The sequence below is a fragment of the Oncorhynchus nerka genome, linkage group LG4 (assembly GCF_034236695.1).
Source record: "Oncorhynchus nerka isolate Pitt River linkage group LG4, Oner_Uvic_2.0, whole genome shotgun sequence".
NCBI classification, from domain to species: Eukaryota; Metazoa; Chordata; class Actinopteri; order Salmoniformes; family Salmonidae; genus Oncorhynchus; species Oncorhynchus nerka.
This window is the reverse complement of record NC_088399.1, coordinates 97,411,415-97,424,930: the sequence shown is the minus strand read 5'-3', so window position 1 is coordinate 97,424,930 and position 13,516 is coordinate 97,411,415. Positions and strand designations below refer to the sequence as shown.

Here is a 13,516-nt window from a genome sequence, read left to right as displayed (position 1 = left end):
TTTTTGGGCTGGATATTATGATTGTCTGTATGTTTATTAATATCTGCAAAAGTAGTTTAAAACGCGTTCATTTGAACTTTAAAGCCAGGTGTCCTTGTTGGCTGCAATGCAGGTGTTTGAGGAGATTAGCATTCATAGGTAGTTTCATTTAAATAGTTAGCATAAATGCGCAAGCTACCATTTTCACTCAAGCATGAGTTATAGGCCTAATGTATAAACCTGTGAAATAAATTAAAGCGCGGCGACAGGAAGTGGGAAACGCTTGTGTCCGCCCGCGTGCGCGGCGCGCTGTGTTTGAGCGGCGCGGATGCGGTCAGTTCGAGGAGAGAGAGAGAGTGTGTGTGTGTGTGTGTGTGTGTGTGTGTGTGTGTGTGTGTCAGAGAGAAAGAGGTGTGAACTGTCAGACGAGAGGACTCGATACCGATGCGCTTGAAAGGAGTGAAGCAAAACCGCTTGTTGCGCTATAATTTTTACACAAGAGGACGACAGGAAATATAGTTTGTTGTTGTTGTGATATTTACTACCTAATATAGATCTTTCGACGAAACATAGGAGAACAATAACAGGCTATAACCTCTGTCTTGCCAGGCCATTACTCATGCATTGTGGTAAGCTAACTGGGTAGCTTTGACTTAAGGGATTGTTCCATAACCTGAAAAACAAATCGCTTCCCTTTTTTTGAAGAGGAAGAAGAGGAGGCGGGGGCCGCATAGCTTCTTCTGTATTTCATTCATTCATTTTTTTTTTATTCTGCAAACGGAGCTTATCTGAATCAGGCTACTTCGTCTATCTTCATATTAGGACGACAGCGGCGGGAGAGAGGTGTGTGAGGAAGAGGAAGAGGCAGGAATGATGATGATTGGTAAATCGGTGAAAGACATTGACAGATATCAAACTGTCCTGACTTCGCTACTGTCACTCGAGGAGAACAAATTCTGCGCGGATTGTAAATCCAAAGGTAAGGCAAATTAACAACAAAGAAAATACACAATTACAGCCAAATGTCATATAACTAAGTGTTTTGTATGGACAGAGACCGTACGCTATTATAGCCACCCATATGTCTGTGCAAAACGCCGTGTTCGGGGGTGGACACGACCGACTGGGAACCTATGAGTCAACCTCGGTTTCATCAGTTTTACAGGAACCTACCCGGTCCGTCTTACCCAGGGAATACGGTCAACTGCATATATTGCGTAATACGATTAGCCTACTTTCAAGGTTGTTATATGAATTCCATTGTAGAGGTAGGGGAAAGGCACTTGCATTGACGTTCATGGTGTCCTCTCCTCTCTCTCCATACAAACTGTTTTGGGTTGAACCCTAGAGCATTGTCTGTCTGTCCTTGTCTGTCCTGTCTGTCCTTGTCTGTCTGTCTGTCTGTCTGTCTGTCTGTCTGTCTGTCTGTCTGTCTGTCTGTCTGTCTGTCTGTCTGTCTGTCTGTCTGTCTGTCCTTCTCTTTCTGTCTGTGTGTGTGTGTGTGTGTGTTAGCAACAGTTATACTACAAGGGGTTTCTCCCCAGCTATAGGCCTGTTTCTAGGGTAGATAAGGAATGTGTCTGTGTGTGTTTGTGTGTTTCTCCCCAGCTATAGACCTGTTTCTAGGGTAGATAAGGCATGTGTCTGTGTGTGTGTGTGTGTTTCTCCCCAGCTATAGACCTGTTTCTAGGGTAGATAAGGCATGTGTCTGTGTGTGTGTGTGTGTTTCTCCCCAGCTATAGACCTGTTTCTAGGGTAGATAAGGCATGTGTCTGTCTGTGTGTTTCTCCCCAGCTATAGGCCTGTTTCTAGGGTAGATAAGACATGTGTCTGTAGATATCTTTCTCTTTAGGGTTTTACCCTTTAAAAGCAACAGCTGACAAAACCTCCTGTTGCCCTGAACTTCAAACCTGTTCCTACAGACACACAACATATTCACATCGTTATATCTTATTATCATTATATTATATCATACTCATATCTTTCTGCTACTCGGTGTCTGTGCCCTCAGACAACACAAACTGATCTGAGTAGACAGATAAACTCTTATTGGCCGTGAAATGCTACTTACAAGCCCTTAACCAAGAAATAGAGTTAAGAAAATATTTACTAAATAAAGTAAAGTACAAAATGAAATTAAAAGTAACACAATAAAATAACGAGGTTATGTATATATATATATATACTGTATGCAGGGGCTACCGGTACAGAGTCAATGTGCACAGCTACAGGTTAGTTGAAGTCATTTGTACATGTAGTTAGGGGTATGTAGGTGGGGGTAAAGTGACTATGCATAGATAATAGATAATAAACAGTGAGTAACAGGTGGCCATTTGATTAGTTGTTCAGTAGTCTAATGACTGAGGGTAAAAGCTGTTAAGGAGCCTTTTGGTCCTAGACTTGGCGCTCCGGTACCACTTGCGATATAGCAAAGAGAACAGTCTATAACTTGGGTGGCTGGAGTCTTTCACAATTTGTCTGGGCCTTCCTCTGACACCGCCTGGTATAGAGGTCCTGGATGGCAGGAAGCTTGGCCCCACTGATGTACTACCCTCTGTACCCTCTGTACCAGTCAGGATGCTCTCGATGGTGCAACTGTATTACTTTTTTGAGGATCTGGGGACCCATGCCAAATCTTTTCAGTCTCCCGAGGGGGAAAAGGTGTTGTCCTGCCCTCTTCATGACTGTCTTGGTGTGTTTGGACCATGATAGTTGGTTGTTGATGTGGACACCAAGTAACTTGAAACTCTCGACCCGCTCCACTCCACTTCTGTCCCGTCGATGTTAGTGGGGGCCTGTTCGGCCCTCCTTGTCATATAGTCCACGAGCAGCTCCTTTGTCTTGTTCACATTGAGGGAGAGGTTGTTGTCCTGGCACCATACTGCAAGGCCTCTGACCTCCTCCCTATAGGCTGTCTCATCGTTGTAGGTGATCAGGCCGACCACTGTTGTGTCGTCAAACTTAATTATGGTGTTGGAGTCGTGCTTGGCCACGCAGTCGTGGTTGAACAGGGAGTTCAGGAGGGGACTAAGCACGCACCTCTGAGGGGCCCCAGTGTTGAGGATCCACGTGTCAGACGTGTTGTTACCTACCCTTACCACCTGGGGGTGGTCCGTCAGGAAGTCCAGGATCCAGTTGCAGAGGGAGGTGTTTAGTCCCAGGGTCCTTAGCTTAGTGATGAGCTTTGTGGGCACTATGGTGTTGAACGCTGAGCTGTAGTCAATGAACAGCATTCTCACATAGGTGTTCCTTTTGTCCAGGTGGGAAAGGGCAGTGTGGAGTGTGAGTGAGATTGCGTCCTCTGTGGATCTGTTGAGGCAGTATGTGAATTGGAGTGGGTCTAGGGTATCCGGGAGGATGCTGTTGATGTGAGCCATGACCAGCCTTTCAAAGCACTTCATATGGCTACCGACGTGAGTGCTACGGGGCGGTAATCATTGAGGCAGGTTACCTTCGCTTCCTTGGGCACAGGGACTATGGTGGTCTGCTTGAAACATGTAGGTATTACAGACTCGGTCAGGGAGAGGTTGAAAATGTCAGTGAAGACACTTGATAGTTGGTCCGCACATGCTCTGACTACACATCCTGGTAATCAGGCCTTCTGAATGTTGTTCTTTTTAAAGGTCTTGCTCACTTCGGCTACGGAGAGCGTGATCATACAGTCGTCCATAATAGCCGGTGCTCTCATGCAGGCTTCAGTGTTGCTTGCTTCAAAGCGAGCATAAAAGGCATTTGTGTGCGTCTCTGTGTATGGAGTAAAGGTGGTCTAGAGTTTTTTTTCCCTCTGGTTGCTTATGTGACATGCGGGTAGAAATGAGGTAAATCGGATTTAAGTTTGCCTGCATTGAAGCCCCCTTGTGGACAAGGAGCACCGATTCAGGATTAGCATTTTCTTGTTTATTTTATGGCCTTGTAGAGTTGGTTGAGAGAGGTCTTAGCATCGGTCTGTGGTGGTAAATAGACGACTACGAATAATACAGATGAGAACTCTCTTGGTAGATAGTGTGGTCTACAGCTTATCATGAGCTATTCTACCTCAGGCGAGCAAATCTTCAAACCTTCTTTCATATTAAACGTTGCGCACCAGCTGTTATTGACCTCGTCTTTCCAGACGTAGCTGCTCTGTCCTGCCGATGAGTCGTGTCGTCGTTCAGCCACAACTCGGGGAAACATAAGATATTACAGTTTTTAATGTCCCGTTGGTAGGATAGTCTCTAAACGGAGATCATCCAGTTTATTCTCCAGTGATTGCACTTTGGCCAATAGAACGAATGGTAGAGGCGGTTTACCCACTCGCCGACAAATTCTCACAAGGTACCCCGATCTCCGCCCGCTGTATTTCCATCTTTTCTTCACGTGAATGACGGAGATTTGGGCCTGGTCTCGGAGGAAGCTGTGTATCCTTCGCGTCAGAAAATATCTTCGTCCAGTTCGAGGTGAATAATCGCTGTTCTGATATCCAGAATCTCTTTTCGGTCATAAGAGACGGTAGCAGCAACATTATGTACAAAACAAGTTACACACATTGCTTAAAAAAAAACTAACACAATAGCACAGTTGGTTAGGAGCCTGTGATCGGCTAGCTATCCCTGCCGGAGCCATTATCCATCTTCTCCGCTGAACCCACCGACGTTCTCCTTGTGTTTTATTCTACACAACGACCAGAAATCTCCAAGCTGATTGAATGTCCTTGTCCTTGGACTGTGTTATGTGGATCATGAGCATTAAACAAATTCTGAACCCAGGCACACACACACACACACACACACACACACACACACACACACACACACACACACACACACACACACACGTTTGTGCACAATAGTTTGTTTGTGACTCCTGTGAAAGTCAAACAGCAGACAGACAGTTTTATTTTTAGATTAAGGGCTTTTTATTAGACTGTTTGAAGAGACAATCTGGTTACTCTCCCGTGACATGCATACTTCCTGTTCCATCTGATCTCCTGTCTGGGTCTATTTCTCCTCTCCTGTCCTGTCTGGGTCTATTTCTCCTCTCCTCTCCTGTCTGGGTCTATTTCTCCTCTCCTGTCTGGGTCTATTTCTCCTCTCCTGTCTGGGTCTATTTCTCCTCTCCTGTCTGGGTCTATTTCTCCTCTCCTGTCTGGGTCTATTTCTCCTCTCCTGTCTGGGTCTATTTCTCCTCTCCTGTCTGGGTCTATTTCTCCTCTCCTGTCTGGGTCTATTTCTCCTCTCCTGTCTGGGTCTATTTCTCCTCTCCTGTCTGGGTCTATTTCTCCTCTCCTGTCTGGGTCTATTTCTCCTCTCCTGTCTGGGTCTATTTCTCCTCTCCTGTCTGGGTCTATTTCTCCTCTCCTGTCTGGGTCTATTTCTCCTCTCCTCTCCTGTCTGGGTCTATTTCTCCTCTTCTCTCCTGTCTGGGTCTATTTCTCCTCTTCTCTCCTGTCTGGGTCTATTTCTCCTCTTCTCTCCTGTCTGGGTCTATTTCTCCACTTCTCTCCTGTCTGCGTCTATTTCACCTCTCCTGTCTGGGTCTATTTCTCCTCTCCACTCTGGGTCTATTTCTCCTCTCCTGTCTGGGTCTATTTCTCCTCTCCTCTCCTGTCTGGGTCTATTTCTTCTCTCCTGTCTGGGTCTATTTCTCCTCTCCTGTCTGGGTCTATTTCTCCTCTCCTGTCTGGGTCTATTTCTCCTCTCCTGTCTGGGTCTATGTCTCCTCTCCTCTCCTGTCTGGGTCTATTTCTCCTCTCCTCTCCTGTCTGGGTCTATTTCTCCTCTCCTCTCCTTTCTGGGTCTATTTCTCCTCTTCTCTCCTGTCTGGGTCTATTTCTCCTCTCATCTCCTATCTGGGTCGGTTTCTCCTCTCCTATCTGGGTCTATTTCTCCTCTCCTCTCCTGTCTGGGTCTATTTCTCCTCTTCTCTCCTGTCTGGGTCTATTTCTCCTCTTCTCTCCTGTCTGGGTCTATTTCGCCTCTCCTCTCCTGTCTGGGTCTATTTCTCCTCTCCTGTCTGGGTCTATTTCTCCTCTCCTGTCTTTTTCTATTTCTCCTCTCCTCTCCTGTCTGGGTCTATTTCTCCTCTCCTTTCCTGTCTGGGTCTATTTCTCCTCTCCTCTCCTGTCTGGGTCTATTTCTCCTCTTCTCTCCTGTCTCGGTCTATTTCTCCTCTCCTCTCCTGTCTGGGTCTATTTCTCCTCTTCTCTCCTATCTGGGTCTATTTCTCCTCTTCTCTCCTGTCTGGGTCTATTTCTCCTCTTCTCTCCTGTCTGGGTCTATTTCTCCTCTCCTCTCCTGTCTGGGTCTATTTCTCCTCTTCTCTCCTGTCTGGGTCTATTTCGCCTCTTCTCTCCTGTCTGGGTCTATTTCTCCTCTCCTGTCTGGGTCTATTTCTCCTCTCCTCTCCTGTCTGGGTCTATTTCTTCTCTCCTGTCTGGGTCTATTTCTCCTCTCCTGTCTGGGTCTATTTCTCCTCTCCTGTCTGGGTCTATTTCTCCTCTCCTCTCCTGTCTGGGTCTATTTCTCCTCTCCTCTCCTTTCTGGGTCTATTTCTTCTCTCCTGTCTGGGTCTATTTCTCCTCTCCTGTCTGGGTCTATTTCTCCTATCCTCTCCTGTCTGGGTCTATTTCTCCTCTTCTCTCTTGTCTGCGTCTATTTCTCCTCTCCTCTCCTGTCTGGGTCTATTTCTCCTCTCCTCTCCTGTCTGGGTCTATTTCTCCTCTCCTCTCCTGTCTGGGTCTATTTCTCCTCTCCTCTCCTGTCTGGGTCTATTTCTCCTCTTCTCTCCTGTCTGGGTCTATTTCTCCTCTCCTCTCCTGTCTGGGTCTATTTCTCCTCTCCTTTCCTGTCTGGGTCTATTTCTCCTCTTCTCTCCTGTCTGGGTCTATTTCGCCTCTTCTCTCCTGTCTGGGTCTATTTCTCCTCTTCTCTCCTGTCTGGGTCTATTTCTCCTCTTCTCTCCTGTCTGGGTCTATTTCTCCTCTTCTCTCCTGTCTGGGTCTATTTCTCCTCTTCTCTCCTGTCTGGGTCTATTTCTCCTCTTCTCTCCTGTCTGGGTCTATTTCTCCTCTCCTCTCCTGTCTGGGTCTATTTCTCCTCTCCTCTCCTGTCTGGGTCTATTTCTTCTCTCTTGTCTGGGTCTATTTCTCCTCTCCTGTCTGGGTCTATTTCTCTTCTCCTCTCCTGTCTGGGTCTATTTCTCTTCTCCTCTCCTGTCTGGGTCTATTTCTCCTCTCCTCTCCTGTCTGGGTCTATTTCTCCTCTCCTGTCTGGGTCTATTTCTCCTCTCCTCTCCTGTCTGGGTCTATTTCTCCTCTCCTGTCTGGGTCTATTTCTCCTCTTCTCTCCTGTCTGGGTCTATTTCTCCTCTCCTCTCCTGTCTGGGTCTATTTCTCCTCTCCTCTCCTGTCTGGGTCTATTTCTCCTCTCCTGTCTGGGTCTATTTCTCCTCTCCTCTCCTGTCTGGGTCTATTTCTCCTCTCCTGTCTGGGTCTATTTCTCCTCTTCTCTCCTGTCTGGGTCTATTTCTCCTCTTCTCTCCTGTCTGGGTCTATTTCTCCTCTTCTCTCCTGTCTGGGTCTATTTCTCCTTTTTTCTCCTGTCTGGGTCTATTTCTCCTCTCCTCTCCTGTCTGGGTCTATTTCTCCTCTCCTCTCCTGTCTGGGTCTATTTCTCCTCTTCTCTCCTGTCTGGGTCTATTTCTCCTCTTCTCTCCTGTCTGGGTCTATTTCTCCTCTCCTCTCCTGTCTGGGTCTATTTCTCCTCTTCTCTCCTGTCTGGGTCTATTTCTCCTCTCCTCTCCTGTCTGGGTCTATTTCTCCTCTCCTCTCCTGTCTGGGTCTATTTCTCCTCTCCTGTCTGGGTCTATTTCTCCTCTCCTCTCCTGTCTGGGTCTATTTCTCCTCTTCTCTCCTGTCTGGGTCTATTTCTCCTCTTCTCTCCTGTCTGGGTCTATTTCTCCTCTTCTCTCCTGTCTGGGTCTATTTCTCCACTTCTCTCCTGTCTGCGTCTATTTCACCTCTCCTGTCTGGGTCTATTTCTCCTCTCCTGTCTGGGTCTATTTCTCCTCTCCTGTCTGGGTCTATTTCTCCTCTCCTCTCCTGTCTGGGTCTATTTCTCCTCTCCTGTCTGGGTCTATTTCTCCTCTCCTGTCTGGGTCTATTTCTCCTCTCCTGTCTGGGTCTATTTCTCCACTTCTCTCCTGTCTGCGTCTATTTCACCTCTCCTGTCTGGGTCTATTTCTCCTCTCCTCTCCTGTCTGGGTCTATTTCTTCTCTCCTGTCTGGGTCTATTTCTCCTCTCCTGTCTGGGTCTATTTCTCCTCTCCTGTCTGGGTCTATTTCTCCTCTCCTCTCCTGTCTGGGTCTATTTCTCCTCTCCTCTCCTGTCTGGGTCTATTTCTCCTCTCCTCTCCTTTCTGGGTCTATTTCTCCTCTTCTCTCCTGTCTGGGTCTATTTCTCCACTTCTCTCCTGTCTGGGTCTATTTCTCCTCTTCTCTCCTGTCTGGGTCTATTTCTCCTCTCCTCTCCTATCTGGGCCGGTTTCTCCTCTCCTATCTAGGTCTATTTCTCCTATCCTCTCCTGTCTGGGTCTATTTCTCCTATCCTCTCCTGTCTGGGTCTATTTCTCCTCTTCTCTCTTGTCTGCGTCTATTTCTCCTCTCCTCTCCTGTCTGGGTCTATTTCTCCTCTCCTCTCCTGTCTGGGTCTATTTCTCCTCTCCTCTCCTGTCTGGGTCTATTTCTCCTCTCCTCTCCTGTCTGGGTGTCTATTTCTCCTCTCCTGTCTGGGTCTATTTCTCCTCTCCTCTCCTGTCTGGGTCTATTTCTCCTCTCCTCTCCTGTCTGGGTCTATTTCTCCTCTCCTGTCTGGGTCTATTTCTCCTCTCCTCTCCTGTCTGGGTCTATTTCTCCTCTTCTCTCCTGTCTGGGTCTATTTCTCCTCTCCTCTCCTGTCTGGGTCTATTTCTCCTCTCCTGTCTGGGTCTATTTCTCCTCTTCTCTCCTGTCTGGGTCTATTTCTCCTCTTCTCTCCTGTCTGGGTCTATTTCTCCTCTTCTCTCCTGTCTGGGTCTATTTCTCCTTTTTTCTCCTGTCTGGGTCTATTTCTCCTCTCCTCTCCTGTCTGGGTCTATTTCTCCTCTCCTCTCCTGTCTGGGTCTATTTCTCCTCTTCTCTCCTGTCTGGGTCTATTTCTCCTCTTCTCTCCTGTCTGGGTCTATTTCTCCTCTCCTCTCCTGTCTGGGTCTATTTCTCCTCTTCTCTCCTGTCTGGGTCTATTTCTCCTCTCCTCTCCTGTCTGGGTCTATTTCTCCTCTCCTCTCCTCTCCTGTCTGGGTCTATTTCTCCTCTCCTGTCTGGGTCTATTTCTCCTCTCCTCTCCTGTCTGGGTCTATTTCTCCTCTTCTCTCCTGTCTGGGTCTATTTCTCCTCTTCTCTCCTGTCTGGGTCTATTTCTCCTCTTCTCTCCTGTCTGGGTCTATTTCTCCACTTCTCTCCTGTCTGCGTCTATTTCACCTCTCCTGTCTGGGTCTATTTCTCCTCTCCTGTCTGGGTCTATTTCTCCTCTCCTGTCTGGGTCTATTTCTCCTCTCCTCTCCTGTCTGGGTCTATTTCTCCTCTCCTCTCCTGTCTGGGTCTATTTCTCCTCTCCTGTCTGGGTCTATTTCTCCTCTCCTGTCTGGGTCTATTTCTCCTCTCCTGTCTGGGTCTATTTCTCCTCTCCTGTCTGGGTCTATTTCTCCACTTCTCTCCTGTCTGCGTCTATTTCACCTCTCCTGTCTGGGTCTATTTCTACTCTCCTGTCTGGGTCTATTTCTCCTCTCCTCTCCTGTCTGGGTCTATTTCTCCTCTCCTGTCTGGGTCTATTTCTCCTCTCCTGTCTGGGTCTATTTCTCCTCTCCTGTCTGGGTCTATGTCTCCTCTCCTCTCCTGTCTGGGTCTATTTCTCCTCTCCTCTCCTATCTGGGTCGGTTTCTCCTCTCCTATCTGGGTCTATTTCTCCTCTTCTCTCCTGTCTGGGTCTATGTCTCCTCTCCTCTCCTGTCTGGGTCTATTTCTCCTCTCCTCTCCTGTCTGGGTCTATTTCTCCTCTTCTCTCCTGTCAGCGTCTATTTCTCCTCTTCTCTCCTGTCTGGGTCTATTTCGCCTCTTCTCTCCTGTCTGGGTCTATTTCTCCTCTCCTGTCTGGGTCTATTTCTCCTCTCCTGTCTGGGTCTATTTCTCCTCTCCTCTCCTGTCTGGGTCTATTTCTTCTCTCCTGTCTGGGTCTATTTCTCCTCTCCTGTCTGGGTCTATTTCTCCTCTCCTGTCTGGGTCTATTTCTCCTCTCCTCTCCTGTCTGGGTCTATTTCTCCTCTCCTCTCCTGTCTGGGTCTATTTCTCCTCTCCTCTCCTTTCTGGGTCTATTTCTCCTCTCCTCTCCTATCTGGGTCGGTTTCTCCTCTCCTATCTGGGTCTATTTCTCCTCTTCTCTCCTGTCTGGGTCTATTTCTCCTCTTCTCTCCTGTCTGGGTCTATGTCTCCTCTCCTCTCCTGTCTGGGTCTATTTCTCCTCTCCTCTCCTGTCTGGGTCTATTTCTCCTCTTCTCTCCTGTCAGCGTCTATTTCTCCTCTTCTCTCCTGTCTGGGTCTATTTCGCCTCTTCTCTCCTGTCTGGGTCTATTTCTCCTCTCCTGTCTGGGTCTATTTCTCCTCTCCTGTCTGGGTCTATTTCTCCTCTCCTCTCCTGTCTGGGTCTATTTCTTCTTCTCTCCTGTCTGGGTCTATTTCTCCTCTCCTGTCTGGGTCTATTTCTCCTCTCCTGTCTGGGTCTATTTCTCCTCTCCTCTCCTGTCTGGGTCTATTTCTCCTCTCCTCTCCTGTCTGGGTCTATTTCTCCTCTCCTCTCCTTTCTGGGTCTATTTCTCCTCTTCTCTCCTGTCTGGGTCTATTTCTCCACTTCTCTCCTGTCTGGGTCTATTTTTCTCCTCTTCTCTCCTGTCTGGGTCTATTTCTCCTCTCCTCTCCTATCTGTTTCTCCTCTCCTATCTAGGTCTATTTCTCCTATCCTCTCCTGTCTGGGTCTATTTCTCCTATCCTCTCCTGTCTGGGTCTATTTCTCCTCTTCTCTCTTGTCTGCGTCTATTTCTCCTCTCCTCTCCTGTCTGGGTCTATTTCTCCTCTCCTCTCTTGTCTGCGTCTATTTCTCCTCTCCTCTCCTGTCTGGGTCTATTTCTCCTCTTCTCTCCTGTCTGGGTCTATTTCTCCTCTCCTCTCCTGTCTGGGTCTATTTCTCCTCTCCTCTCCTGTCTGGGTCTATTTCTTCTCTCTTGTCTGGGTCTATTTCTTCTCTCCTGTCTGGGTCTATTTCTCCTCTCCTGTCTGGGTCTATTTCTCTTCTCCTCTCCTGTCTGGGTCTATTTATCTTCTCCTCTCCTGTCTGGGTCTATTTCTCCTCTCCTCTCCTGTCTGGGTGTCTATTTCTCCTCTCCTCTCCTGTCTGGGTCTATTTCTCCTCTCCTCTCCTGTCTGGGTCTATTTCTCCTCTCCTCTCCTGTCTGGGTCTATTTCTCCTCTCCTCTCCTGTCTGGGTCTATTTCTCCTCTCCTGTCTGGGTCTATTTCTCCTCTCCTCTCCTGTCTGGGTCTATTTCTCCTCTTCTCTCCTGTCTGGGTCTATTTCTCCTCTCCTCTCCTGTCTGGGTCTATTTCTCCTCTCCTCTCCTGTCTGGGTCTATTTCTCCTCTTCTCTCCTGTCTGGGTCTATTTCTCCTCTCCTCTCCTGTCTGGGTCTATTTCTCCTCTCCTTTCCTGTCTGGGTCTATTTCTCCTCTCCTCTCCTGTCTGGGTCTATTTCTCCTCTCCTTTCCTGTCTGGGTCTATTTCTCCTCTTCTCTCCTGTCTGGGTCTATTTCTCCTCTCCTCTCCTGTCTGGGTCTATTTCTCCACTTCTCTCCTGTCTGGGTCAATTTCACCTCTCCTGTCTGGGTCTATTTCTCCTCTCCTGTCTGGGTCTATTTCTCCTCTCCTGTCTGGGTCTATTTCTCCTCTCCTCTCCTGTCTGGGTCTATTTCTTTTCTCCTGTCTGGGTCTATTTCTCCTCTCCTGTCTGGGTCTATTTCTCCTCTCCTGTCTGGGTCTATTTCTCCTCTCCTCTCCTGTCTGGGTATATTTCTCCTCTCCTCTCCTTTCCGGGTCTATTTCTCCTCTTCTCTCCTGTCTGGGTCTATTTCTCCCCTTCTCTCCTGTCTGGGTCTATTTCTCCTCTTCTCTCCTGTCTGGGTCTATTTCTCCTCTCCTCTCCTATCTGGGTCGGTTTCTCCTCTCCTATCTAGGTCTATTTCTCCTATCCTCTCCTGTCTGGGTCTTTTTCTCCTATCCTCTCCTGTCTGGGTCTATTTCTCCTCTCCTCTCCTGTCTGGGTCTATTTCTCCTCTCCTCTCCTGTCTGCGTCTATTTCTCCTCAGCTCTCCTGTCTGGGTCTATTTCTCCTCTCCTCTCCTGTCTGGGTCTATTTATCCTCTCCTCTCCTGTCTGGGTCTATTTCTCCTCTCCTCTCCTGTCTGGGTCTATTTCTCCTCTTCTCTCCTGTCTGGGTCTATTTCTCCTCACCTCTCCTGTCTGGGTCTATTTCGCCTCTCCTTTCCTGTCTGGGTCTATTTCTCCTCTTCTCTCCTGTCTGGGTCTATTTCGCCTCTTCTCTCCTGTCTGGGTCTATTTCTCCTCTTCTCTCCTGTCTGGGTCTATTTCTCCTCTTCTCTCCTGTCTGGGTCTATTTCTCCTCTTCTCTCCTGTCTGGGTCTATTTCTCCTCTCCTCTCCTGTCTGGGTCTATTTCTCCTCTCCTCTCCTGTCTGGGTCTATTTCTCCTCTCCTCTCCTGTCTGGGTCTATTTCTTCTCTCCTGTCTGGGTCTATTTCTCCTCTCCTGTCTCGGTCTATTTCTCTTCTCCTCTCCTGTCTGGGTCTATTTCTTCTCTCCTCTCCTGTCTGGGTCTATTTCTCCTCTCCTCTCCTGTCTGGGTCTATTTCTCCCCTCCTCTCCTGTCTGGGTCTATTTCTCCTCTTCTCTCCTGTCTGGGTCTATTTCTCCTCTTCTCTCCTGTCTGGGTCTATTTCTCCTCTTCTCTCCTGTCTGGGTCTATTTCTCCTCTTCTCTCCTGTCTGGGTCTATTTCTCCTCTTCTCTCATGTCTGGGTCTATTTCTCCTCTCCTGTCTGGGTCTATTTCTCCTCTCCTCTCCTGTCTGGGTCTATTTCTCCTCTCCTCTCCTGTCTGGGTCTATTTCTCCTCTCCTTTCCTGTCTGGGTCTATTTCTCCTCTTCTCTCCTGCCTGGGTCTATTTCTCCACTTCTCTCCTGTCTGGGTCTATTTCTCCACTTCTCTCCTGTCTGGGTCTATTTCACCTCTCCTGTCTGGGTCTATTTCTCCTCTCCTGTCTGGGTCTATTTCTCCTCTCCTCTCCTGTCTGGGTCTATTTCTCCTCTCCTCTCCTGTCTGGGTCTATTTCTTTCTCCTGTCTGGGGTCTATTTCTCCTCTCCTGTCTGGGTCTATTTTCTCCTCTCCTGTCTGGGTCTATTTCT

The 13,516-nt window shown here is 48.1% G+C and overlaps 2 protein-coding genes across 2 annotated transcripts in view; one reads left to right on the top strand and one right to left on the bottom strand.

Annotated features, from left to right (window-relative positions):
• The first annotated feature begins 360 nt into the window (after positions 1 to 360).
• Positions 361 to 13,516, top strand: part of LOC115126035 (stromal membrane-associated protein 2-like) — a 122,047-nt gene continuing 108,891 nt past the window's right edge. Inside the window, exon 1 of the mRNA XM_065018050.1 lies at positions 361 to 958. Within this exon, the coding sequence (XP_064874122.1) occupies positions 850 to 958 (109 nt within the window). The 5' untranslated portion in view covers positions 361 to 849. The remainder of the gene's footprint in view (positions 959 to 13,516) is intronic.
• Positions 1,884 to 13,516, bottom strand: part of LOC135571344 (uncharacterized) — a 30,649-nt gene continuing 19,016 nt past the window's right edge. The window contains exons 6-8 of the mRNA XM_065017115.1: positions 3,614 to 3,687; positions 2,727 to 3,020; positions 1,884 to 1,895 (exon numbers count right to left, since the gene is read on the bottom strand). Coding sequence (XP_064873187.1) covers positions 1,884 to 1,895; positions 2,727 to 3,020; positions 3,614 to 3,687 — 380 coding nt within the window. The remainder of the gene's footprint in view (positions 1,896 to 2,726; positions 3,021 to 3,613; positions 3,688 to 13,516) is intronic.